At 46.6% G+C, this 23,385-nt stretch overlaps 8 protein-coding genes and 1 long non-coding RNA gene across 13 annotated transcripts; 3 read left to right on the forward strand and 6 right to left on the reverse strand.

Moving 5' to 3' along the window:
- Nucleotides 1-309: 309 nt before the first annotated feature.
- On the forward strand, nt 310-4,255 carry LOC6608075 (cullin homolog 1). The gene is made up of 4 exons (XM_002032787.2): nt 310-433; nt 1,053-2,160; nt 2,222-3,268; nt 3,332-4,255. Exons 2-4 carry the CDS (start codon nt 1,285-1,287, stop codon nt 3,731-3,733), a joined length of 2,325 nt encoding a protein of 774 aa, XP_002032823.1. The 5' UTR covers nt 310-433; nt 1,053-1,284; the 3' UTR covers nt 3,734-4,255.
- LOC6608076 (odorant receptor 43b) lies at nt 4,152-6,608 on the reverse strand. Of its 2 annotated transcripts, XM_002032788.2 has the most exons (3): nt 5,118-6,605; nt 4,431-4,788; nt 4,152-4,368 (listed from the first exon to the last, which is right to left on the reverse strand). In XM_002032788.2, the coding sequence occupies exons 1-3, from the start codon at nt 5,891-5,893 to the stop codon at nt 4,291-4,293; spliced, it is 1,212 nt and encodes a 403-aa protein (XP_002032824.1). In that variant the 5' UTR covers nt 5,894-6,605; the 3' UTR covers nt 4,152-4,290. The 2 variants fall into 2 exon arrangements, with proteins under 2 accessions (XP_002032824.1, XP_032570342.1); XM_032714451.1 differs by lacking the exons at nt 4,152-4,368; nt 4,431-4,788 and adding an exon at nt 4,893-5,060 and having other exon boundaries at nt 5,118-6,608.
- Nucleotides 5,940-8,363, reverse strand: LOC6608077 (probable lysine-specific demethylase 4A). The gene is made up of 4 exons (XM_002032789.2): nt 8,139-8,363; nt 7,980-8,071; nt 7,051-7,914; nt 5,940-6,993 (listed from the first exon to the last, which is right to left on the reverse strand). Exons 1-4 carry the CDS (start codon nt 8,292-8,294, stop codon nt 6,618-6,620), a joined length of 1,488 nt encoding a protein of 495 aa, XP_002032825.1. The 5' UTR covers nt 8,295-8,363; the 3' UTR covers nt 5,940-6,617.
- Nucleotides 8,364-10,902: 2,539 nt separating this feature from the next.
- Nucleotides 10,903-14,164, forward strand: LOC6608078 (putative inorganic phosphate cotransporter). Of its 3 annotated transcripts, none has more exons than XM_002032790.2 (4): nt 10,903-11,028; nt 12,331-12,540; nt 12,604-13,058; nt 13,123-14,164. In XM_002032790.2, the coding sequence occupies exons 1-4, from the start codon at nt 10,995-10,997 to the stop codon at nt 13,855-13,857; spliced, it is 1,434 nt and encodes a 477-aa protein (XP_002032826.1). In that variant the 5' UTR covers nt 10,903-10,994; the 3' UTR covers nt 13,858-14,164. The 3 variants fall into 3 exon arrangements, with proteins under 3 accessions (XP_002032826.1, XP_032571624.1, XP_032571623.1); XM_032715733.1 differs by lacking the exon at nt 10,903-11,028 and adding an exon at nt 11,664-11,816; XM_032715732.1 differs by lacking the exon at nt 10,903-11,028 and adding an exon at nt 11,879-12,267.
- LOC116800485 lies at nt 11,738-12,414 on the reverse strand. The gene is made up of 2 exons (XR_004361428.1): nt 12,322-12,414; nt 11,738-12,265 (listed from the first exon to the last, which is right to left on the reverse strand). It is a non-coding gene; the product is annotated as an uncharacterized LOC116800485 (long non-coding RNA).
- A 2-nt stretch (nt 14,165-14,166) lies between the features above and the next one.
- On the reverse strand, nt 14,167-15,298 carry LOC6608079. Of its 2 annotated transcripts, none has more exons than XM_002032791.2 (4): nt 15,099-15,298; nt 14,905-15,037; nt 14,699-14,847; nt 14,167-14,636 (listed from the first exon to the last, which is right to left on the reverse strand). In XM_002032791.2, the coding sequence occupies exons 1-4, from the start codon at nt 15,227-15,229 to the stop codon at nt 14,228-14,230; spliced, it is 822 nt and encodes a 273-aa protein (XP_002032827.2). In that variant the 5' UTR covers nt 15,230-15,298; the 3' UTR covers nt 14,167-14,227. The 2 variants fall into 2 exon arrangements, with proteins under 2 accessions (XP_002032827.2, XP_032571629.1); XM_032715738.1 differs by having other exon boundaries at nt 14,434-14,636; nt 14,694-14,847.
- LOC116800484 (ribonuclease H1) lies at nt 15,298-16,644 on the reverse strand. Its single transcript, XM_032715736.1, has 5 exons — nt 16,256-16,644; nt 16,143-16,199; nt 15,855-16,090; nt 15,529-15,799; nt 15,298-15,473 (listed from the first exon to the last, which is right to left on the reverse strand). The coding sequence occupies exons 1-5, from the start codon at nt 16,595-16,597 to the stop codon at nt 15,378-15,380; spliced, it is 1,002 nt and encodes a 333-aa protein (XP_032571627.1). The 5' UTR covers nt 16,598-16,644; the 3' UTR covers nt 15,298-15,377.
- Nucleotides 16,645-16,700: 56 nt separating this feature from the next.
- Nucleotides 16,701-20,975, forward strand: LOC6608080 (ribonuclease 3). Its single transcript, XM_032715730.1, has 3 exons — nt 16,701-18,283; nt 18,341-20,665; nt 20,730-20,975. Exons 1-3 carry the CDS (start codon nt 16,762-16,764, stop codon nt 20,861-20,863), a joined length of 3,981 nt encoding a protein of 1,326 aa, XP_032571621.1. The 5' UTR covers nt 16,701-16,761; the 3' UTR covers nt 20,864-20,975.
- A 98-nt stretch (nt 20,976-21,073) lies between these two features.
- On the reverse strand, nt 21,074-23,320 carry LOC6608081 (mitochondrial-processing peptidase subunit alpha). Its single transcript, XM_002032793.2, has 6 exons — nt 23,116-23,320; nt 22,653-23,031; nt 22,175-22,591; nt 21,978-22,118; nt 21,424-21,928; nt 21,074-21,356 (listed from the first exon to the last, which is right to left on the reverse strand). Exons 1-6 carry the CDS (start codon nt 23,169-23,171, stop codon nt 21,184-21,186), a joined length of 1,671 nt encoding a protein of 556 aa, XP_002032829.1. The 5' UTR covers nt 23,172-23,320; the 3' UTR covers nt 21,074-21,183.
- Nucleotides 23,321-23,385: the final 65 nt, after the last annotated feature.

A 23,385-nucleotide genomic window follows, 5' to 3' on the forward strand; every position in this document is an offset into this window, starting at 1 on the left:
TGGAAAAGGTCACATATAACAAGGTGGCTGTAACCGCTAACGGATTTGTATAATCTGAGATACGAACCGCTTTGCCGATATTTTACATCACGCTTTGAAGAGCCTGAACACAAAAGCGATATTTGAGATATTTTAGCTCCCAATGGGAGAATATAAACTATAATCCGTGTAAAAAATTCCCTAAAACATGAGATCGCCGCCAATAGTGACGCCAATAAATAGATCGCCATCGATAGTATCCGCTGAGTTTGCCCTAAGCGATACCACCTTCGAGGGTTATAGCGGAATGGCCGAACGGTCACTCATTTTAATAGTTAGGAATAAACGAAAGTTAGTAATTTTCACAGAAAAAAAATTAATTTAATTATAAATAAAACAGTGAAACACAATTTTAATTTAGTTTAGTTTTAATTTTAACAGCGTCTGGCAACAGGTAATATAAAGCAAAATGAGGGAAATGCATAGACACGGGGATTTCGGGCTTTGAAAATGGCGAACAAAAGAGAAAAAGTGTGTGTGCTCCAAGGGGAAATCAAATCTCGACGTCACGAAAAGAAAACTCAGGCGCACGGCTCAATTTTCCCCGAAAATGGATTTCGTTCCGGGGGAGCTATGTGAATATCAGAAAAATGTTAACTATTTAGTTGTGAAATGGTTATGTGCGCTATCTTTTCTCTTGGCTTTATGTGCCTTTGTGTGGGTGTATGTGTGAAGGCGAGGGCGACTGCATATGTGTGCATGCGAGTGTTTATTTAACCAGGAAGTTGGGTTTTCGAACACGATCTATCGATAAGCAGGGGCGGTGGTGGGGCTTCACCTGCCATGCGATTGGCCAATACCCTACATTGCAGGGCATGCCCGACCACCGCGCATTGCATTACAGCTTGAGCTCGGTACGTGCATGTGTGTGTGTGTGTATTCCGCAAGCCTCTCTTTTATTGCTGTGACATTGGATCATAATAGGCGACCTTCGGGTCGTCGCTTTTAACGTGGCGAGGCCTACTTCATTCCCAATCCCATTCCATTACTGTACCGATTTGTCTCGCCTGCAGATTGACACTTTAAATTCCAAAATTGGAACACCGATTCGTCAAGATTCCGGCCACAGCTCCCAGGACGAGAGCCGCGAAACGACGCCACCTGGAAAGCAGCAGCAATCCCTTGACGCCCGCGCAGCATTCGCCACCTAGGGTCATTGCCTTCTCCAGCCCAGCGCCACTGCAGGGACAGCATCCTCCAGTGGAAGAAGGCAGAAGGCCGTTGCCACAACCCACCGCCGCCAGAATGAACCGCTCCGGCAATTCCCAGACCACACAGAAACTCGTCAACCTGGACGATATCTGGAGTGAATTGGTCGAGGGCATTCTACAGGTGTTTGAGCACGAGAAGTCCCTCACCCGCAGCCAGTACATGCGTTTCTATACGCACGTCTACGACTACTGCACCAGCGTGAGTGCAGCTCCAAGCGGACGGAGCAGCGGAAAGACAGGCGGAGCACAACTGGTGGGCAAGAAGCTCTACGACCGGCTGGAGCAATTTCTCAAGTCATACCTAAGCGAGCTGCTCACTAAGTTCAAGGCCATCAGCGGCGAGGAGGTGCTCCTGTCGCGCTACACCAAACAGTGGAAGTCGTACCAGTTCTCCAGTACCGTTCTGGACGGCATCTGCAACTACCTGAATCGCAACTGGGTGAAGCGCGAGTGCGAGGAGGGGCAGAAGGGTATCTACAAGATCTACCGACTGGCCCTTGTTGCCTGGAAGGGGCATTTGTTCCAAGTGCTAAACGAGCCGGTCACCAAGGCAGTGCTCAAGTCCATTGAGGAGGAACGTCAAGGCAAGCTCATCAACCGGTCGCTGGTCCGCGACGTTATCGAGTGCTATGTGGAGCTCAGCTTTAACGAGGAGGATAGCGATGCCGAACAGCAGAAGTTATCCGTCTACAAGGACAACTTCGAGAGCAAGTTCATCGCAGACACGTATGCCTTCTATGAGAAGGAGTCGGACGCCTTCCTGTCCACCAACACGGTCACCGAGTATCTGAAGCACGTCGAAAACAGGCTGGAGGAGGAGACGCAGCGTGTTCGCGGCTTTAATTCAAAGAACGGTCTTTCCTATCTGCACGAGACCACGGCGGATGCGCTGAAGTCCACATGCGAACAGGTGGGATTGCCTACCGTGTCCAATCTTAAAGCCGCCTACTAACCGAATCAATGTCTTTCAGGTTCTTATCGAAAAACATCTGAAAATCTTTCACACCGAGTTTCAGAATCTGCTCAACGCAGACCGAAACGATGATCTGAAACGGATGTACTCCTTGGTCGCCCTCTCGTCCAAAAACCTGACAGATCTCAAGTCCATCCTTGAGAACCATATACTCCACCAGGGCACGGAGGCCATTGCCAAGTGTTGCACTACCGACGCGGCCAACGATCCCAAGACGTACGTCCAGACCATCCTGGACGTGCACAAGAAGTACAACGCCCTTGTTCTGACGGCGTTCAACAATGACAACGGATTCGTGGCCGCTTTGGATAAGGCGTGTGGAAAGTTCATAAACTCGAACGTGGTCACGATCGCAAACAGTGCTAGCAAGTCGCCCGAATTGCTGGCCAAGTACTGCGATCTGTTGTTAAAAAAGTCCTCGAAAAATCCCGAGGACAAGGAGCTTGAGGACAATCTTAACCAGGTGATGGTCGTGTTCAAGTATATCGAGGATAAGGACGTCTTCCAAAAATATTACTCCAAGATGCTTGCTAAGCGCTTGGTTAACCACACATCGGCTTCGGATGACGCCGAGGCTATGATGATCTCCAAACTGAAGCAGACGTGTGGTTACGAATACACCGTCAAGCTTCAGCGGATGTTCCAGGACATTGGCGTCTCAAAGGACTTGAACTCGTACTTTAAGCAGTACCTGGCCGAGAAGAACTTGACCATGGAAATAGACTTTGGCATCGAGGTCCTGTCCTCAGGCTCTTGGCCCTTCCAGCTGAGCAACAACTTCCTGCTTCCATCTGAGCTGGAGCGGTCAGTGCGACAGTTCAATGAGTTCTACGCCGCCCGCCACTCTGGTCGCAAGCTCAACTGGTTGTATCAGATGTGCAAGGGCGAACTAATAATGAACGTCAACCGCAATAATTCCTCCACCTACACCCTACAGGCCAGCACCTTCCAAATGTCAGTGCTGCTTCAGTTTAACGATCAGCTCAGTTTTACTGTCCAGCAACTGCAGGACAACACACAGACGCAACAAGAGAACTTGATTCAGGTGAGATTGAGTCGTGTCAATCGATAGATAGATAGAGGCTTACGTAAGAACTTCTCCTTTCAGGTATTGCAAATACTGCTCAAGGCGAAGGTGCTGACCTCCAGCGACAATGAGAACTCGCTGACGCCAGAGTCGACGGTGGAGCTGTTCCTAGATTACAAGAACAAGAAGCGCCGAATTAACATCAACCAGCCTCTGAAGACTGAACTAAAAGTGGAGCAGGAGACTGTACATAAGCACATAGAGGAGGACCGAAAATTGCTGATCCAGGCGGCGATCGTTCGCATCATGAAGATGCGCAAACGACTCAACCACACCAATCTCATTTCGGAGGTGCTTAATCAGCTGTCAACGCGCTTTAAGCCTAAGGTGCCCGTGATCAAGAAGTGCATTGACATCCTGATCGAGAAGGAGTATCTAGAGCGAATGGAGGGACACAAAGACACATATAGTTATCTCGCCTAAGTTTTTGTTAAATGAACAACCTTCGCTGTTTCATCTATGCCAGCCATTAAAATATCATCAATATACTTAGATTCGTGTCAACCCTCCGCTCCCCTTCTCCTAGCCCGAAATAAACTGCCGCCGAAACATTCGAACTAGAAGCGAGCTAAAAATACTCCATGCTTCTCATATGTGCAATTCTCGCCAACGCGTCACACTAACTTCATCTTCCGACACCCAGCACCTCCTTTAAAAAAAAGGCCAGTCGCAGGGATCAAGTGAACCCATTGACCAGATGACAGCCGATGAATCCGGCCTCTGTAGGAACATATTCCAATTGCCGAGGACAAGGTTCCAGATTCCCAGCCTACAAATAGACTTCTGCAGGGGCTGTACGGTATACATATGTAGCGATTTTCTTCCCATTGTTCGATCAATATTTGTTTTAACTAGCTTATGTTTATTCATAATTCGCTGTATGCATATACGATTATTATAATTCTACGAAGCAAAGTGTTAAGTTCATAAAACTATGTACGTTTACCTCTGGTGCGGTCATTTTTCTTGAGTATTCTATTCTATTCCTTAATGCTTAACTTTTGGTCCAGGTTCATACCGCTCGCGATGGCGTAGACGGTGAAGGCGAACTTTGCTACCTGCAAGGATTGAAGTTTGGACTTACTTCCTTTCCCGTTCTCACCGAGAGAAGTGGACTTACATTGATGTTAGTGGCCAGATTAATATTGAATATGTTCATGGCGGTGAAGGTCATCGGCTGCTGCAGTTTCTGCAGGAACTGGATGACAGTCCGTTGGTATCGCTTGTCATGCACCCACCAGGCGGAATGGAAAAGTGCGTCGGCCAGCTCGTTGCAGTCGTCCACGATGGCGTTGCAGTAGAAGCAAAGCGGAAAAGTCTGCAGAAGGACAGCCATAACGTAGGTGACTATGCCGAATCGGGTCGATTGATCAGCGAACAAAACCATGTTGATCATAATGATGCCCAGGATCGATCCGCATATGATGAATTGGGCAAATATCGTGCCAGAGATGATTGGTTGAATGGCATCACAAAAACTGCATGGGAAACAGTGGGATGGGTTCTTAACATTGAAATTTTAAATTAAAGCATATGTTTTACAAAATGTAAGCTAATTTATTTGAAATAAAATAGTTTTATGTCGGATCGTTTGATATACCATTTATTTTATCCTGCATGTAAAAATATACTCTTATGTATTCAGAAAGATTTAGCATTAACGGATATTTCTATTCAAAAATAGATTTGTAGAGGAATTCTTAAAAGTTGTACTTTTATTCAGTTTTCCGAATAAATTCAGATCAGTTAACTGTAAACATAATTCACGGTAGTTGATATTTCCTGTAGGATGATCAAACTGACTTACTTTAGCATGGTTCTGTGTGCCTTGATACAATCCACCAACGACTTAAACATGTAGCTCGGGTCGCTGATACCCTCGTTGTTGGGATCGCCCAAGTAAATGATGCGGTCCTTGAGCAAGAGAATATGAGTTCGCAGGGCTGCCACGTAAATCACAGGATAGGAATCGGTGGCCGTGGCCACATATATGGCATAACCCACGATGAAGTACTCCAGAAAACTCTGGATGTACATCTGGGTCCGATCGACTCGCCAGTTTATGAACGGATAGTACGTATTGTACGGAACACGTTGGTGCAGTAGTCCGTCCAGTAGCGTGGAGGTGGCGTAGAGGACGTAGACCACGACAAAGGTCAGGTACAGCCTGGTAATGGCGGCCACCATGTCGCGAACCTTACGCTTCTCCGCCGGCTTCACGCAGTACTCATCCAGTTCGTCAAAGTGCTTGTTGGCCAGCTCCAAGCGGTGCGTATAGATGATCAAAGTGAAGAACTTCAGAGCGAAGCACCAAGTGTTGAGGCACAATTGCAGGGATTGCAGCAGCAGCTCCGGCGGGAACTCCACCAGATGTATCACATAGTTGATTGGGAAACTTACGGGAAGTATCAGCATATTGTAGGTGAACGAAAAAACCCTCCAAATTTTACGGCCTATACCGAAATCGTTCTTCAAATTCAAGCCCGAATTTCGCAGCGTCTCCAACATATATGCATTCGAGTCCCTAGACCGTATAGGCTCCGATATAGGAGCCGGATAGATGAGCTTAAAGTGTCCGAACATCTTTAGTTTCGAATGTTTAAGGCTATGAAATAACTGGCGATAGGAGGAGTTCGGAATGCTTTTATAGTCCGCGATTTGTAGTTCTTAATTAATGTTTGCCAATTTTGTAGGCGTTTCTCTTTGGGTTGCAAAGAATTTTACACATGTCATAACATATCAAAGTATTAACCGATATATCTGTGTGATTATAGACATTGGCCTTTAGGGTGTTCTTTAAAAAAATGATTCGTTCTGATGGTTCTTAATTAATGGTTGCCAATTTAGTAGGCGTTTCTCTTTTGGTACCAAAGAATTTTACACATGTCATAACATATCAAATTATTAAACGACATTTCTGTGTGATTATAGACATTGGCCTTTGGGGTGTTCTTTTAAAAACGATTTTGCCTTTATCAGATTTAAATTGTGGTGCAATACTTCTTTCGGTGGGAACAGACACTTGTTAAATTAAAAAAAATTAAAAAAAAAACGGACAAATTCAGTCTGTCCTACAGCTACAGCTAAAAAATTTAAACATATTTGATCCAAGAACATATTTGAATGCAAGAATTTGCTTGTCTCCTAAATTATACACACATATCTTCTTTGTGATGTCGTCATGTCTGCTTAAAATGTATAAAAGTTTACCAGAAGAATATCACTACTAGATCTTTGATTGCTGCGGCGCGAAAATCTAACAAGGAGATCAAAAAACTGCCAGCAAGCAGTGCCACATCTGGAATCCTCAATCCTCGTCGTCAAGTGTGAGTACTTTTGTCTGGAAGCGCATACGTTTGGTGTTCTTTACTACACCGTTGGTGAGCAGGTTGGCCCCGGGATCGGGACAGGGCAGTTCATTCCATAGCCGCTTTACGCGCACCACAGCCTCAGTGTTGAAGTCGTATCTCTTGGGCGCGGAAGATGGTTCAGGTACAGACGCAATTGTTGGGAGTTTGCGTAGTTTGACAACTGGCTGCAGCTGGCGGCAGCTGCTATAGCTGCTCACGCTGGCCTTATCGTCGACATCCTCGGTGGATTCCGCGTTTTCTTCACATCCATTGCCAGCCAGCGAGCAGCCTCGCTTTTGCGGAGATTCTTCCTTGGATTTGGCAGCACGTAAGCTGAAGTATGAGGTTATCTTAGTAAAAGTAAGTCAACTTCAATATCTAATGTAATACCTTTCCTGTTGCTCGTACTCATTCAAAGTGGGCGGTGCTGCAGCGCATATTTTACCCGGCTCCTCGGGGTGACAGCCCATGTCCTGACCTTTCAGCCAATTATCGTACCGCTCTGGCTGGAAACGGCGCACAAAGGTCTCCATTGAGATCTTAACCATGTCGCTGCGGCATCGGCATATACTAGCCCGCTTGCCGTACTCAATCCAACGCTTCGACGCGAAGTTGGTCGACTCAGCGCCGTTGAAGCCATGGTTGAACCCGGCATGGTACCCGAAGGGAAATGTGATCATGATTTCGCCCGCCTCCTGCGTGATCTTGTTGTAAGGTATGTTGTGCTGACGCAGCACCTTCGGACTGATCATGGTCATCTTATGGCGAAGATAGGCATTGCATTCCTGGTAGTTCTCAGAAAAGGTTTCGTTCGCCAGCTTTTCCAGACGTCTGCCATACGCCGGCGGAATGGCGTACCAGGTTTTGGGTGCTCCAAAATGCAGATAGTTAATGGAATATAGATCCATGTCCTCGGTATGCCATGCAAAAGAGCTCTTCCACATTCCAAAGTAGAGATAAGCCGTGTTTACCCCATCGATGATTATGTTGTAGTCAGTGTTGACCAAATTTAATATGGTGTCCAAACGCCCAATGTTCCACACATCAAGTTCTTCGTCACTCAGCGATCCCTTAACATCGGCAGCATACAGTGGCGATATGTAGGTGATGTTCTTCCAGTACTTGCGCTCCAGATCGTCGTAGTCGAAGTGCCTCGGTGTCTGGTGCAGTTCCGAATTGGCCTTCTCCATGAATTGGCGCAAGGTCATCTGCCGGCGCTGCTGGATGTTGATTTGCTGGTACACCCCGTGGGCCCTGCATTTACATTCAAAAGTTGTCCCATATTTTTGTCCAATGAGCCGTAAATGAGGAGCACTTACCCAGTGACCACTTGGCAAATTGGCGCAGGAATGGTCATGTTGATGTTTTCTATGTCGTAGCCCGACTTTCGGGGCACCCATTCCGCAGGTGGCTGTATATAAAAAAATTACCAATTAACTATATTTATGTGTAAATTGTTGGGGGCTGGGCCAGCTTACTTGGATTTTGGCCAAGCCGGCTAAGTGTGCTCCGCGGGACTCAATGTACTCAATGTAGGCGGAAAAATTTTTGAACTCCTCGTAGCTGGGACGGAAGGTCATGATGCGGGGCACTTTGTTCTGCTCTTCATCGCCGAATGAAGATCTCGTGGACATGTTGAAGGAGCAACACAAAAAATTAAGCAAACGAAACGAATCTCCTTTGTCTAGTGTGACCAGATAACAAGAAGTATAATGTGGCAAACAAATGGTTGTTTTTCCGTTAGAAAATTCTTTTGAAATATAAGAAAAATATCGTTTATTTTTACCAAGTAACTTTTAAACAGATTTTAAATATTTATTGCAATACTGGTAAGGTATGTGTATAAATGGAAATTAAATGAAATTAAATAAACACGTAATAATAGATATTTTTTAGTAGTAAAAAAAATGTTCAATTGTGCGATTATTAAAAAGTAAATAATAATAAAGAACATAATTTGTTTTTTTTTTTGGTATGGAATTTGATGGCTTTTCTCAAAATGAAAATTAGATTCTTTGGAGAAACAGCACATTTTTACCAATTCGGGTTTACCAGATCGCCAAAAAAATCGTTCTTATCCCTACCAATTTGGAACCACATATTTTTAATCTATAATAATAGCGATCTATAATAATTAGCGATTGCAATACATATTTACCTTATGAAACTAATCCAAAAACAATAAAGAATGCAATAGTAATAGTCGAGTTCCTCGATTATCAGATACCCCTTACTCAGCTAGTGAGAATGGGAACGCGAAATTTAATCATTTTTCTGGGATATCGTTAGATTTTATTATTTTTCTTATTTAACAATTCATTTAAATTAAGGGCTAGCGAATTAATTTGAGATATGGCAGCAGATGCCTTCAGCTAATATTTTATACAATATTTGGTCCTTGTTTAGATCTAAATATATATTAAATTTGTGAAGGTTAAAATTTAATGGTGGTACAGATTGGTGATTTTAATCTATTTGAAGACATTTAATATGTTTGATGAAGTGGGATTTGAAAGGAGCACTATTTGGTTGGTATTGTTAAAAATGTTGCTTCTATGGTTCCTAAGATGGTAAAGGTGGACAAAAGAGTTTGCAGTGATAGGTTGTCGTTGCAGAACGGGCAGGTTGTCTGTTTGGTTTGGTCAAGGTAGTGCTTGTGTTTTATTTGTGTGTGTCCGAGTTTTAGGAGTGTAAGATTTATTTGGTCTCTTCGTGAGATCGCCAAATTTTTAAAGATAAAAAGAAGAGAGAATGCTATAGTCAAGTTCCCCGACTATCAGATACCCGTTACTCAGCTAGTGTGAATGGGAGCACGAAATTTTGTCATTGATCTGGGATATCGATAGATATTAGGGAATAAAATGAGAAAAAATTAAAAAAATTTCAAAAGTGTGCGTTAGAATAGGTGTGGCAAAAATTGTTTTAGCAAATCGATATAAATTTACAAGACTAATTAATATCAACACATTTTTAAAAAGTTTGTTTGCTGAATCTCAACCTTCTAGCTTTTATAGTTCCTCAGATCTCGACGTTCATACGGACAGACGGACATGGCCAGATCGACTCGGCTATTGATCCTGATCAAGAATATATATACTTTATATGGTCGGAAACGCTTCCTTCTACCTGTTACATACTTTTCAACGAATCTAGTATACCCTTTTTACTGTATGAGTAACGGGTATAAAAAGGGGGGAGGTGTTATATATCTAGATGTCTGTATAAAAAAAATGCCAGTGCAGATTCTTGTATTTTGTCAAATTTGGCGTTTGTATCATTTGCTTATCGGACAAACGCAAGAGATTTCAAAGCATTAATGTAATCAACAACGTTATCAGCATTACCACTATATGGTTCTTCTGATCACAAGATGTAGTCTAAGTGTTTGTTTCGTTGTTATATTCTCCTAATATCATTAAATACTTCTTAATAAGAATTACTATGATTATTATGATTATGATTAAATATGTTTTTATAGTATACAAGCTACTTAAATGGTAAAAACAATTATTTAAATCATGGTTAACTCTGGATAGGCGTATTCTCTTTTTCGCGTATCTATCACATAGGAGTTGCACACTCCGCAGTGATAAAGATTTAAGGCCACTTCAAATATTTCAAAACGTCTTTGTTTGCATAATAAATACCGTGGTACTTTCTCCTTACAAAATTCATGATTACCCCCCTGACGAAAGCCTTGAAGGCTGACACATGGTATATCTTAGCTATAAAGGCTTTCCCCAGAATCTACTTGGGATCAGAAGTGTTGACAGCTCTAATCGGAAGCTATAAAACAATTAGGCCAGGATAATCAAGAGAATTCTGTGGAAAGTGCACACAACAAGAGATAACAATTGAATCATTGGCTCTAAAAGGGATTTCGAGTGCAGGCCAGTAACATCCGATATACATATGTATACGTATGAGATAACTCTTTCTGTATCAATTACTGATCCACTTTTTTTAACTACCGGACAGATGCGATCGGTTGGGTTCAATCGCTTACAGCCAGTAAAAGAAAATCAAAGCGAAGACTTAATGTAATTTGCATTGGATTGGACAATGAGGGGCAAGTGCCGAGCACTTTGGTGGGGTTTATGGGTTTATGATTATTGCCGCGATAGTGACGGACGATCTGCGTAGCCACGCGGGTACTTGAGACCTGGAGGCGGAGCCCCCTATAATCAGGAGACTGCGATTTTGTGGTATCAGTATAAAACCGAAAGGTACAACAATCGCTCCGCAGTTTACCATCGTTTTCGGGGCCAGCAACTTCGGCCAGGCTGATGTTCACTTCACCGAGTAATTATAAATAAATCGGAGAGACATCTAAAATGGGTTTCGAGCCCTCTGTGGATAAGGCAAGGCGTAAGTTTCGGATCGAAGAGAAAATCAGTGTTAATTAAGATAGTGTTCGAGTGCCAATACGGCTTCTCACATATTTCGCAATAAAGTAAAAAGAGTTTCATAGAAAACCCTCTAGAGGTTCCCAAAATATCAAAATTGAAGTGTGAATAGGTTTGATATAGTGCTGGAATCGAACAATACTGCTGCTTGCAGTTTATGAAAAGAAAATATTAAGAACAATATTTACACCAGTTTTACCAGATAAAATCGGTATTCCCTGCCAGTTGGTTCCCTTACTAAATGCAGTCACTGTGGGCTGTGGACGTACACGTAGTGAGGAAGCGCACCAGGATATTTTGTTAAATATATTAATTAAGCTTAACGATTTAGTATATTTTTAAATAATGAAATCTTCTGTTTGTAAAGTCAAGTGCAAATTCATTTTTCGTCACAAAATTCGATATCGGAACTTTTGTATGTTCATGGTGCGTTCGTCACTAGTTTCATCTTAATGGCATAACCAACGTATAGAGCACTATCAGTATCAGTTATACCGCTGCTCTCTTAATCTTCTCCATAAGTGCTCTTCACAAACCACTAGACCTACCCTAAGAGTTTGGTCAATGTTATTACAATCCAGACGTCTGGCTATATTTGCAAACTATATCTTGATAAATCGTCCAGACATCTGCCGAGACTTACGACTTTATGAAGGATCAACAGAGATAAATCGGCCTGACACAAAGAAAATATTTATTAACTGCGCGAAGGTTGGCCAACGTGTTCATCTGCAGGGAAAACAATTTCTGGTGAGCTAATCTGAAGATCCATCCAGTTCCAGTTCATAGGAGGAGGCAATCGAGCTTTACGACTGTATTCACACGTTTGGTCCCACGGTGGAGTCTCCTCCACTACGCGAACTTTTCCATTGAGAGCACAGCTGCTTTTGTTTTCCTCATTGGCAGGCGTTAATGATAATGAAAATATTATTATAATAAAACCCAAAGAGTTCCGCCGCAATTAATGAAATCATCACTATCAGAGCATTGTTAAACGGCAATAAACCGTAGATTGAGGTCCCAGAAAATATCGACCAAGTGACAACAATTTGCACCGTGCACTTATAATGGGGCAATCAATAAATCGGATGGCCAGACGCCAGTTAATTCCGTAACTGATCAGACATGGTTTATTATTCCAGTGGAGAGAGAAGACCCCTGCTAGCCAGAGTAGTTCCGAATCCGCTTAGGAGATTAGCCTGTAAATGAGCTTTAAACTTAAATGAGCTCTAAACTAAATAAATCATTTGAATACCCATCTTAGCGGGAGGTCTTGGCGTGCGACACTGGCAGGCGGTTCTTCTGTTCGTGGGCATGATGATCAACTACTTCCAGCGGGTCAACATCTCTGCTGCCATTGTGCCCATGACGCAGTCCACCGCGGGTGCTCCGTTCTACAGTTGGGATACGTCGGACAAGTCCCTGATCCTTAGCAGCTTTTTCTGGGGCTACGTCGTCTCCCAGGTGCCGGCAGGTGAGTGGCTGCAATCTAGGCCAAAATCTACTTGTACTTACCACCTCCTTCGCAATTTTGTAGGACTGCTGGCCAAGCGATTTGGAGCCAAGTTAGTGCTGGGCCTGGCGACTGCAATCGGAGGTATTTTGTGCTTCTTCCATCCCATTGCAGCTAAAAGTGGGTGGCAGAGTATCTGCGCTCTGCGCGTCCTTACCGGGCTGGTCCAGGGCACGGTTTATCCGTGTGTCCACACGCTGCTGGCTAAGTGGGTGCCACGCACGGAGCGGGGACTGCTAACCACTGGCGTTTATTCGGGAGCACAGTTCGGAACGGCTGTCATCCTGGTCAGCAGTGGCTTCATCTTCGAATCCAGCATGGGTTGGCCAGGGTTGTTCTACCTTTCCGGTGGTATCAGCCTGGCCTGGGCGCTGCTTTTCTTCTGGCAGGCGGCCAATGAGCCGGCTACAGCCAGCAGGATTAGCAAAGGCGAGGTGGAGTATATCGAAAGCCTTACGGGCAGCAACAGCTCCAGTCAGGTTAGTGAAGATGAGAGTTAAGTCAATTGAAGAGAAATTGTAATGGAGCAACCTTTTCTTTCAGTCTATGCCTGTGCCCTGGATGTCGATCTTTAGGTCGCCAGCCTTCTACGGTCTGCTGGCCGCACATTGTGGATTCACCTGGGGCTTCTACACGCTGCTCACCGAAATGCCCACTTACATGAGCATGGTTCTGCAGCTAAATGTCAAGTCCAATGCCTTCCTCTCCTCGCTGCCATACTTTGCCATGGGCCTGCTGTGCTTTGTGGTCAGTCCCATATCGGATTTGCTCATCAACAGAGGCACCATATCGATCACCACGGCTCGAAAGCTGTTTAATTCGATTGGACAGTGGGGCCCGATGGCTTGTTTGATTGGGCTGGGCTACATGACAGCCGATGAGAAAACGTGGGCCATTCTTCTGCTGACGCTGGCGGTGGGCATCAATGCGGGCTGTTCCTGCGGATATCTAATCAATCACATCGACCTGTCGCCAAACTTTGCCGGCCCCATGATGGGAGTTACCAATGGGATAGCGGGAGTGACCTCCATAATAGCTCCTTTGGTGGTGGGAGCGATCGTATCGGATGAGGAGGATCCCAGCCAGTGGCGCATGGTGTTCTTCATTACAGGAGGAATTTACCTAGTGTGCAACACTATTTTTGTGATATTTGGCAAGGCCACTATTCAGTCGTGGAACGAACCCCCATCGACGTCTAGCACGATGACGCTCCGCAGCCACCAGGAGAACGATTCAAAGTCCACTGCTCCCACGTCAGATAAAGACATTCGGTACTAAGCTCTCGACCTGCACCTGGACGCCGTGTACATACATTCTCGTTAATTGTAGTAATTATAAGTTATTCTTATTTAAGCTTGCCGCTGTGACAGCGTTATTTGGATATGCCTAGCTATAACTAAAGATAATGGTTTATGTTTACGCTTATGCTTAGGGAAGCTTAATATGACTTAGTTGTGTGATAAGCCCAAAATATGACTTTACTATGTGTGGCACGTTTCGAAGGTGCTTAAGTCGTTTTAACTATATCAATAAGTGAGTTGTGTATGCAAGCAGCATATTAATAAATATTTACAGTCCTGTGTCATCGCCAGAATGTATTGTTTAATTAGCCATCTCTGACCTTGAATCGCACCGACTTCGTCGCCTGTTACTTGACCTTTTGCTGCAGAAGTCGCTGCTCGTTTAGGCGCTGATTGATGCGTCGTGTGTTGGCCATCGAGTGGATAATGGTCCACAGGGCCAGGGACCAACCCAGCAGGATGGTGCCGCACAGAACCGGACCGTAAGCGCTAGTCTGGCCTACCGGAATCTCGGCACGCAGCGGCATCTTCAGCTGGCAGTCCACGTGCACCCGCCTCCAGTTGCAGCGCTGCAGATTAGCCATGGTCGCCGGCTGGCCATCCTTGACGTGGTTCTCGTCGAAACGGCTTTCCGGCGCATTCAGGCAGTAGAGCTTATCGGGTCGGGCAACCAACTCGTTCTCGATGAGCGCACTATCAGCCATCGGGCAGTTGAGATAGAGCTCGGGTAGGGGTATGGCCACCGTGGCCGCCGATCTGTGAGGATTAGTTGATTAGTCTAGTGGACGAAAACAATTCAGACTTCAAGATCACCACACCGCTTATCACTGGGGGCATGGTAGCGAAAATGCAAAGGCAGAGCCAGCGATTCCGTAATCTTTGGTGTACCGCGCAGTAAAACGGAGAAGGGATGCGCCCGTTCCGTGGCCACTTCAATGTTGACGAACTTGGGGTAGATGGCATTTAACTGGGAACGAAAATATTTTTATTGTAACCCTTGTAACTAATTCCCAAGATAACGCACCCTCTTCAAACGCTGCAGGTCATCCAGTTCGTCAGTGCTTATGTAAACGGATGCGGGCAAATCCTGGAGCAGCACATACTCGCAGTCCTTGCCCACGAGGGGAATGTCGAACCGCATACGGTAGTTAAGGGTCCTACACAAACATTTATCACTTTAATTTTAGTAATCCATAAACCGCTCTCCAATATAAAAACCTGTGCATGCCGGCTTTGTCCATTTCTACGTGAACAATAGGTGGTTCGACTACATAACAATGGCCCGCTCCTCCCAGGAGCCCCAAAACCAAGGTAAGCAGTAAGCACTGGTTATTTCGCTTGGAATGCATGTTTTTTAAACTAACTTGACTTAAAAGCGACTGAAGTAAATTGTAAATAAAAACATTTGGACCAGGGCTGTCGCGTAACTTATTTCGATTTATTCAGAGTTGCCACATCAATTATATACTACAAAGACGGTAAATTTAAAATTGCTTATCAACCATGTTTCTCCTTATACAAGGCGGATCCCTGCCGCGCCAATTTGTCTGCCATTTCATTGCCCTCTATGCCCTTGTGGGCCTCCACGTAGTTCTAGGGATATAAACTGAAGTATATTCGAGCACCTCATTTAAATTTAGTTACGCACCCATTTCACGGTAATGTTGTTGTCCTGAAGCAGTTTATCCAGTTCCTTGAAGTCAACGACGTTTTTAACAGGCTGATTGTTCTTTAGCTTCCAATCCCTTTTTTTCCAACCCGCAACCCACAGCGTTATGGAGTTGATCAAAAACTGGGAGTCTGTGCTGATGCACAGCTTCTGTATTCCCAAGTCTAGAGCTGTTTTAATGGCATGAATGGCCGCTTGTATCTCACCTACATTATTTGTAACGCGTCCTTCCACGGGCTTGGCTGCATTTCTGCAAAGAAATTATAGCTTATAAGCAAAGTTATTGTGCCGAAGTTACCACTTACAGCTGGTGATTCTTGCCGAAATAAACGCCATAGCCGGCACAGGCGCCGGCTTGTCCATTGCCTATGCAGGAGCCGTCTGTGTACACAATCACATAGCCCTCGGCATCGATTTCGAACTGGAAGGCACCCACTTGCTTGAGTCCTGTGGCTTCTGAGACCTGAGAGGCATGTCGTGGAATCTTGTTGCGCATATGGCTGCTGGCCGCGACCTTCCGTTTGCGATTGAGAATGTCTGCCTGAAAGAAGCTATGTTTAACTTTTTCTACAGTATGTACTTCGGTCTCCTACTAAATTGCTACTACTAGATGGCTTGGGATCTCCCTCCACCTCGTTCATGGCCGCATTCTGAAAGGAGGGAAGGTCAGGACTCCGCAAATGTTTGTATGTATATTCATGCTTACCAGATCATCCTCGGCTAGGTCGTGATCCTCTTCGGGCCACTCCTCTGTGTATTTGGGGCTCTCATTCACTTCGATACTGTTCTTCCAACTGGCCAGTGGCGCCTGTCCCTTGCCCAGCGGCACTGCCACATCCTGCGGAACATACGACTTACAGCCATTTACGAACTGATCCGCTTCCTGCCGTGTCTTAAATTTCTTGTATTTGGCGTTCTTGAAGCCCTTAACCTGCTCCTCGCACTCCGCCCAAGAGCCGTAGACTCCAGACTTTCGCCCACTGGCTACAGCGTAAAAGGCCATCGTGCAGCGTTGAAGGTTCCAACAAAAATACCGCGGGAGTAACATAATTTTCTTGCGTTGTCTATCGAAACATATGTGGCACGGCCTTGCCGGATGTGCGAGTGTAAACAAACCGGGCGAGTTGCCAGATCATTCAAGTCGTGGTAAAAGGTGTGGGTGGAAAAAAGTACAATTGTGGATTTTACCAAAGGTTTTCCCAAAACATCGCAATGTACCAGCCGCCTTTGCCTCCGCCTCCAGTCCAGCCTGCTCCTCCGCCCCCGCCACCTCCGCCAGAAGAAGATCTATCTCCGCCAGGAGTAGGTGTTCCCTCTCACAACTATTCTTCAAATGATTCCCATTCTCAGAGCTCGAAGTCTTCGGATTACGTATATCCGGAGACACCGGCTCCTTATGCCAGCTTAGTACCTAGCTATGATCCGTACCAGCAACCACCAGCGTACGGCTACGAGGGATATGCTTATAACGAACCAGCACAGAAGTACGTTGGCCAGGAGCCCCATTACCAATACCAGTACCCGGCATCCGGATCATCCTTCCTCTATGAAAGCTATAAATACCCAGACCGCTATCCTGCCTATTCGTCTAACTACCGACCACCATCCGAAAGGCAGAGGTACAATTCCAACAGCTCCAGTCAAGGCTACCACCATTATCCCGGCTATAGCTCAGGTAGGCGGTATGAACAAAGACATGATCAGGAACACCGTCAAATTCAGGACGGCCGATATGCCCACGAGCCACGACACGGACACTATGCCCACAGGCAGCCAAAGGGGTCGCAACACGGATACTATGGATCTGCAGCCAGGAGCCAAGCCAGCGATGACTATTCCCCACGTAGCTATCACGAGAGGGAGAGAAATGAGCCCTTAGAGAAGACTAGGCCCAAACCGAAGGTGGAGACCGAACGGGACCGTCTGCTGAGACAGTGGTGTTCTAACTTCTGCGAAAAACCAGAAGACTATGTGAAGAAGATGAACGCCCTCAGCGAGGCGGATGCCCCAGTCGAATCCTGGGTGCGATCATCGCCAGCGGAGCTCTACTACGAGCGCACCAAGAGTGAAAACGAGGTCAGAGGTCGGGCGCGGCTGCAAAAGCTGTGCAACCTATTCGATGAGGAGCTCCTGAAGAGAGCAGAGCGCGTACGCGAGAAGCTACCCGTTTACGTGCCGCCTCCAAGAAAGGCTCGCCGGCGTGTTTGCAAGCATAAACATAAGTCGGAAGCCTGCTCCTCGTCCTCCTCCTCCGATAACGACTCCGACGAAGACGCTTTTAAGATCGAGCAGGACTGCTGTATGGAGGAGCTTTCGCGCAAGGTGCAACATCCGCAGCGTGTGCACGCAGATCTCTGGCACAACGACGCCGGTGAGATGAACGACGGACCTCTTTGCCGCTGCTCAGCCAAGTCTCGGCGCATTGGCATTCGGCACGGCATATATCCGGGCGAGACTGGCTACAAATTGTGCGATCCAAACAGCAACAATGCAGGCAAGCTGTTCCACTACAGGATCAGCATCTCACCGCCCACTAACTTCCTGACAAAGACACCCACCATTATCAAGCATGATGAGCACGAGTTTCTATTCGAGGGCTTCTCACTTCTCTCGCATGTGCGTCTCTCTGATCTGCCCGTCTGCAAGGTGATCCGCTTCAACATCGAGTACACCATTGAGTACGAGGAGGAGAAGATGCCCGAGAACTTCACCATCCATGAGCTAGACCTTTTTTGTAAGTGAAATTATGATTTATCTTATCGGCATTACTTACATCTTATCTCAATTTCAGTCAAATACCTGTTTCATGAACTGCTGGAGCTGGTAGACTTTAATCTAATGCCTAACTTAGCGTCCGGAAGCGTTGAGGAATCCTGCCCAGCTTTTCACTTCTTTCCGCGTTTCGTCCGCGACCTGCCAGATAACGGAAAGGAGGTTTTGGCCATGGTAGAGGTACTCCGCTATTTGCTGGATAATTCTGCACAGCTTGTGGAACGGCAGCAACTACTGCATCTTAACCAGATTAGTCAGAGCGAGTGGCAAAACTACGTGGACTTCATAAAGGGAATGCTGGTCACTAAGCCGGGTTATAAGCCGTGTTCGCTGCGTGTTGACCAATTGGACAGAAATAACTCCGATTTGCCCGAGTGCGTTGATCGCGAGACTGGAATCTCACACCCAGCGATCGTGCACTTCGGCATTTGTCATCCGCAGCTAAGCTACGCGGGAAATCCAGAGTACCAGAAGGCGTGGCGAGAGTACGTTAAGTATCGTCATCTGATGGCCAACATGTCGAAGCCCTCTTTCAAGGACAAGCGCAAGCTAGAGGAGAAGGAGCAACGTCTTCAGGAGATGCGAACTCAGGGGCGCATGAAACGAAATATCACAGTGGCGATCAGCTCGGAGGGCTTCTATCGCACTGGCATTATGTGCGACGTTGTGCAGCATGCCATGTTGATTCCTGTCCTAACTGGTCACCTTCGTTTTCACAAGTCGCTGGACCTGCTAGAGGAGAGTATCGGGTACCGCTTTAAAAATCGGTACCTTCTCCAATTGGCGCTGACGCATCCCTCATACAAGGAGAACTACGGTACCAATCCGGATCACGCCCGCAATTCGCTGACTAACTGCGGAATTCGTCAGCCGGAGTATGGAGATCGCAAGATTCACTACATGAACACACGCAAGCGGGGTATCAACACCTTAGTGAGCATTATGTCCAGATTTGGCAAGGATCAAGAGACTGTTTCGAACATAACCCACAATGAGAGACTAGAGTTCCTCGGTGATGCTGTGGTAGAATTCCTCAGCTCGATCCATCTGTTTTTTATGTTCCCTGAACTGGAGGAGGGTGGTTTGGCCACTTACCGAGCGGCAATTGTCCAAAACCAGCACTTGGCTCTGTTGGCCAAAAAGCTGCAACTGGAAGAGTTTATGCTGTACGCACACGGATCCGATCTGTGCCACGAGTTGGAACTGCGTCACGCCATGGCCAACTGTTTTGAAGCGCTAATGGGCGCGCTTCTGTTGGATGGAGGAATCAAGGTGGCAGATGAGGTGTTCACGGATGCACTCTTCCGGCAGGACGAGAAACTGCTAAGTATCTGGAAGAATCTGCCGGAGCACCCGTTGCAGGAACAAGAGCCACTTGGGGATCGCAGCTGTATTGATTCCTACCGTGTGCTTAAGGAGCTAACGAAATTCGAGGACTCCATTGGAATCAAGTTTAAGCACATTCGGCTTTTGGCTCGCGCGTTTACCGATCGCTCCATTGGATTCACCCACTTGACCCTTGGGTCCAATCAGCGATTAGAGTTCTTGGGCGACACGGTGCTGCAGCTGATTTGCTCGGAGTACCTATATCGTCACTTCCCTGAGCACCACGAGGGCCACTTGTCCCTCCTACGCTCCTCATTGGTCAATAACCGCACTCAAGCGGTGGTCTGCGATGATTTGGGAATGCCCAAATTTGCCGTGTATGCCAATCCCAAGGCTGACTTGAAGACTAAAGATCGTGCCGATCTGCTGGAGGCATTCCTAGGCGCCCTGTACGTGGACAAGGGTCTCCTGTATTGTGAGCAGTTTTGCCACGTATGTTTGTTCCCGCGACTCCAGCTTTTTATCATGAATCAGGACTGGAACGACCCCAAGTCAAAGCTGCAGCAGTGCTGCCTCACTCTTCGCACAATGGATGGCGGCGAGCCGGACATTCCCTACTACAAGGTGGTGGAGGCCAGTGGTCCAACCAATACGCGGGTATACAAGGTGGCCGTTTATTTCCGCTCAAAGCGGCTGGCCACTTCAAGCGGCTCCTCCATTCAGCAGGCGGAGATGAACGCCGCTAAGCAGGCGCTGGAGAACTCGAGGGACCTGTTTCCCCAGCTGGATCACCAAAAGCGCGTGATCGCCAAGAGCATAAAGAAACAAACTGGCAACGAGTTGGACAACGACAGTGATCGGCAGCCCCAAGACGAAAAAATTAAGCGGCCCAAATATGCGACACCGCTTCAGGATGAGAGCCATCTTCCTAAACAATATCGCATGCACGAGAACATTTCCAGTGACGAGTTGCCGGAAGACGAAGACTTTGAAAGTACTGCTCCCAAGAGTCCAACATGTAAGTTAATAGATGCGGTGTGCAGTGATACACGAATATCTATAGGTATCCTTTTCATTTCTAGTGCCCTTAAAAAGTAACAGAAGTGGAAGTAGCAGCAGCAGCAGCAGTGATAGCGATGGCTCAACCTCTTCTCCGAAGTGCAAGCGCCGATTAAAGAAGTGTTCCTCGGTGTCTTCACAATCTTCACAGGGATGAACAGCTTCGCGGATGCTATAGAAGTAGGGGCCCAAATTTAGTAAGAGAATCGTGGGAGCGGTGTTAAAATGTAATGGGTTATCTTAATAAATCGCTCATATAGAAGATGTAATTCTCCCCTTTGCTATCAGGACAAAGATTCCCCTGTCTTTAAGGTTTGTTCCTAATTAAAAACATCATTAAAGCAGCAAATAAAATATACGAGTCGAATTTTTGGGAATTTTGGTTTTTAGCCAATTTAAACTTAACACGGTTGCCCTTCGCATAATATTGTAAACAAAGCGAAATGATATCCAATGGAGGCGGTCTCACACCCAGCGCTATTTGAACAAGGAAAGCCTACGTCCCAGCCCGGTACGTCCTGAACCACTGAACGCATTGGTTATGTGGCTCATCTCGGGAAGATTATGGATGTCGCCGCGGGCGGCCACAGAAGGCGGGGAGCTCAGGAGACGTTGAGCAACGCGTTGAATATCGGCGGCAGTTACACTTTCTGCAATATGAATTAACGAGTTTTAATTGATATGCATTAAATGATTGATTAATTGAGATGCTTTTACCAATTTCCTTAATAAAATGCTGCGGTCGTTTTCGCTGCCCCGTTGCCAGCACTTGGCGGCCCACATCCTCGAACACAACGGGTCTTGACTCCAGATTCATCAGCAGCATGGACTGAAGCTGGATCTTCGAGCGCATAAGCTCTTCACGGCCTGGCTCTGCGGCCATGCCCATCATCTCGCGGGTCAGCACCTCGACCATGTCGTTCATGTGCTGTGGCGGTGCGCTACCGTGAACACAGAAGAGACCACAGTCGCCGTAAGCGTGATTGTAGGCCGTGGCGCTGTACATCCAATGGTAGCGGTTTAACACCTTGGTATACAGGCGCGAGTACATGCCCTTGCCAGGACCGCCTGCGGAGAATGATCCACCACCGCCCATCATTATATTCAGGACGCACAAGGGAACAAAGTCCTTGTCTTGGTGGGAACAGCCTTCAAACCCGAGAATTACGTGGGCCAGCTCTGGTAGCCCAGCGGCCGCATAAATTGGGATTTCGCATTGTTCCTATGGGCAATTCATGTTTATTGAGAAGTCAAAGTATTGTTGCACCCACCTTTACTAATCCGCCAGTGTATTGTGCAATAGACGTATCTACTTGCTTGGGTCCCAAGTCCTCCAGGGCTTCCGTTTCCCAGATGGCTTTGTCATCCACAAAGTATCTTTGCACATGGTTAACCAGCTCATCATGATCCACCTGGAAAGATATTCTTTAACTGAAATTAGAGTACACAAGTGATTTTGCACACTTACGCCTACACCAGCGATGACCATACGCTTGGGAGAGTGATGGTACTTAAGGTAGTTCATCAGCACATTGCGGTCTATGTGGTCCAGGTTCTCAAGGGGACATAGCTTGGGCAGGCCCAAGGTATTATCTCTGAAGGCTGCCGCGTGGATCATGTCCATCAGTATGGGCTCCTGTTCAGGCCGCATGCCCAGAGTCTCCAGCTCAAAGTTGACGGCACGCCTGGCCAAACTCACCTCCTGGTCGCTAAGTGTGGGCCGCAAAGTCACGTCCGCCAGCAGACGCGTCACGGAATCAATGGCCCGGCTGTCGATGCTGGCGGCATAAATGAGCGTGTCCCGCGAGCTCTGACAGTCGCAAATGCCTCCGTTCTTCTCCAGCTCCTTAAGTATGGCGTCCTTGTTAGGAAAGTTGACTGTGGACTTTGGAATGAGTAGCCGGATTAGCCGAGATCCTACATTACATAAGCGCAACTTGACTCACATTAAAGGCTAGCTTTTCGAGAAAGTGCGACACGCCGCTGGGGTACGCGACTTCGTAGCGCGGCCCGGAGTCGATAACCAGGCCCACAGTGCAAAACTGTCCGTATCGCGGTTCCGAGGCGATCCGCAGGCCATTCGGCAGCGTCGTTACCTTCGTAATGGCGCTCTCCGCCAGAGGAGCTGCATAAACGGCCTCGGGCAGGTTAGGCAGTGGCTCGGTGAGAGGAGGCAGGTGGGTGACAATCTCCTTGGAAGGCGTGTTCACCTTCTGTGGCCCATCACTCGAACGCACGCCGCCGGTGATCTGGCCGATTCCTGTGCCACTGCCCACCTCATCGCCACCCAGACTGGTCACCTTGGTGGCCATGAGGCGTGGAAACCTGTATTGTGTTGGGAAATAGGGCACTTATTAGTTTCGCCGGCTCCATAACAGCCCACTTTTCACCACCCCGCGAGATTCTTACGTGCGCCAGGTGTGCCTGAGCTTTTTCAGCATGCTGATGCTGCGCCCGTTCATCATGTGTTGGTGATTTGGGTTTGTTAACGGTATTTACAGAATTATATGAATTATATTTGAATTTGATTCAGAAACACATTTTTTTTACGCTTTTAAACGAATGAATTTCGAAGAAAAAAATGTTGATTTCTTCTTCTTGTGCTCTAGACATAAGTGTCAGTCACACGGAATATTAGGGCTGCATGTCGTGCAGGGTTGCCAGCTCGCTGGCAGTTCG

Source organism: Drosophila sechellia, chromosome 2R, assembly GCF_004382195.2.
Source record: "Drosophila sechellia strain sech25 chromosome 2R, ASM438219v1, whole genome shotgun sequence".
NCBI lineage: Eukaryota > Metazoa > Arthropoda > Insecta > Diptera > Drosophilidae > Drosophila > Drosophila sechellia.

What these genes read in the sequence shown, in the direction of transcription:
- LOC6608075 (XM_002032787.2), top strand. Translation starts at nt 1,285, where the DNA reads ATGAACCGCTCCGGCAATTCCCAGACCACACAGAAACTCGTCAACCTG. An exon ending in TGAAGTCCACATGCGAACAG is followed by an intron (nt 2,161 to 2,221) that starts GTGGGATTGCCT and finishes AATGTCTTTCAG; the next exon opens with GTTCTTATCGAAAAACATCT. An exon ending in AACAAGAGAACTTGATTCAG is followed by an intron (nt 3,269 to 3,331) that starts GTGAGATTGAGT and finishes TTCTCCTTTCAG; the next exon opens with GTATTGCAAATACTGCTCAA.
- LOC6608076 (XM_002032788.2), bottom strand. Translation starts at nt 5,893, where the DNA reads ATGTTCGGACACTTTAAGCTCATCTATCCGGCTCCTATATCGGAGCCT. An exon ending in GCACACAGAACCATGCTAAA is followed by an intron (nt 4,789 to 5,117) that starts GTAAGTCAGTTT and finishes TTTCCCATGCAG; the next exon opens with TTTTTGTGATGCCATTCAAC. An exon ending in ATCTGGCCACTAACATCAAT is followed by an intron (nt 4,369 to 4,430) that starts GTAAGTCCACTT and finishes CAATCCTTGCAG; the next exon opens with GTAGCAAAGTTCGCCTTCAC.
- LOC6608077 (XM_002032789.2), bottom strand. Translation starts at nt 8,294, where the DNA reads ATGTCCACGAGATCTTCATTCGGCGATGAAGAGCAGAACAAAGTGCCC. An exon ending in ATTTGCCAAGTGGTCACTGG is followed by an intron (nt 7,915 to 7,979) that starts GTAAGTGCTCCT and finishes ATGTAAATGCAG; the next exon opens with GGCCCACGGGGTGTACCAGC. An exon ending in GAGTACGAGCAACAGGAAAG is followed by an intron (nt 6,994 to 7,050) that starts GTATTACATTAG and finishes CTCATACTTCAG; the next exon opens with CTTACGTGCTGCCAAATCCA.
- LOC6608078 (XM_032715732.1), top strand. Translation starts at nt 12,192, where the DNA reads ATGGTTTATTATTCCAGTGGAGAGAGAAGACCCCTGCTAGCCAGAGTA. An exon ending in TCCGCTTAGGAGATTAGCCT is followed by an intron (nt 12,268 to 12,330) that starts GTAAATGAGCTT and finishes TACCCATCTTAG; the next exon opens with CGGGAGGTCTTGGCGTGCGA. An exon ending in CGTCTCCCAGGTGCCGGCAG is followed by an intron (nt 12,541 to 12,603) that starts GTGAGTGGCTGC and finishes GCAATTTTGTAG; the next exon opens with GACTGCTGGCCAAGCGATTT.
- LOC6608079 (XM_002032791.2), bottom strand. Translation starts at nt 15,229, where the DNA reads ATGCATTCCAAGCGAAATAACCAGTGCTTACTGCTTACCTTGGTTTTG. An exon ending in ACCTGCAGCGTTTGAAGAGG is followed by an intron (nt 14,848 to 14,904) that starts GTGCGTTATCTT and finishes TTTCGTTCCCAG; the next exon opens with TTAAATGCCATCTACCCCAA. An exon ending in CATGCCCCCAGTGATAAGCG is followed by an intron (nt 14,637 to 14,698) that starts GTGTGGTGATCT and finishes TAATCCTCACAG; the next exon opens with ATCGGCGGCCACGGTGGCCA.
- LOC116800484 (XM_032715736.1), bottom strand. Translation starts at nt 16,597, where the DNA reads ATGTTACTCCCGCGGTATTTTTGTTGGAACCTTCAACGCTGCACGATG. An exon ending in ACCTAGCCGAGGATGATCTG is followed by an intron (nt 16,200 to 16,255) that starts GTAAGCATGAAT and finishes CCCTCCTTTCAG; the next exon opens with AATGCGGCCATGAACGAGGT. An exon ending in ACAACATTACCGTGAAATGG is followed by an intron (nt 15,474 to 15,528) that starts GTGCGTAACTAA and finishes TTATATCCCTAG; the next exon opens with AACTACGTGGAGGCCCACAA.
- LOC6608080 (XM_032715730.1), top strand. Translation starts at nt 16,762, where the DNA reads ATGTACCAGCCGCCTTTGCCTCCGCCTCCAGTCCAGCCTGCTCCTCCG. An exon ending in CCATGAGCTAGACCTTTTTT is followed by an intron (nt 18,284 to 18,340) that starts GTAAGTGAAATT and finishes TCTCAATTTCAG; the next exon opens with TCAAATACCTGTTTCATGAA. An exon ending in TGCTCCCAAGAGTCCAACAT is followed by an intron (nt 20,666 to 20,729) that starts GTAAGTTAATAG and finishes TTTCATTTCTAG; the next exon opens with TGCCCTTAAAAAGTAACAGA.
- LOC6608081 (XM_002032793.2), bottom strand. Translation starts at nt 23,171, where the DNA reads ATGATGAACGGGCGCAGCATCAGCATGCTGAAAAAGCTCAGGCACACC. An exon ending in CTCAGGCACACCTGGCGCAC is followed by an intron (nt 23,032 to 23,115) that starts GTAAGAATCTCG and finishes AACACAATACAG; the next exon opens with GTTTCCACGCCTCATGGCCA. An exon ending in ACACTGGCGGATTAGTAAAG is followed by an intron (nt 21,929 to 21,977) that starts GTGGGTGCAACA and finishes AATTGCCCATAG; the next exon opens with GAACAATGCGAAATCCCAAT.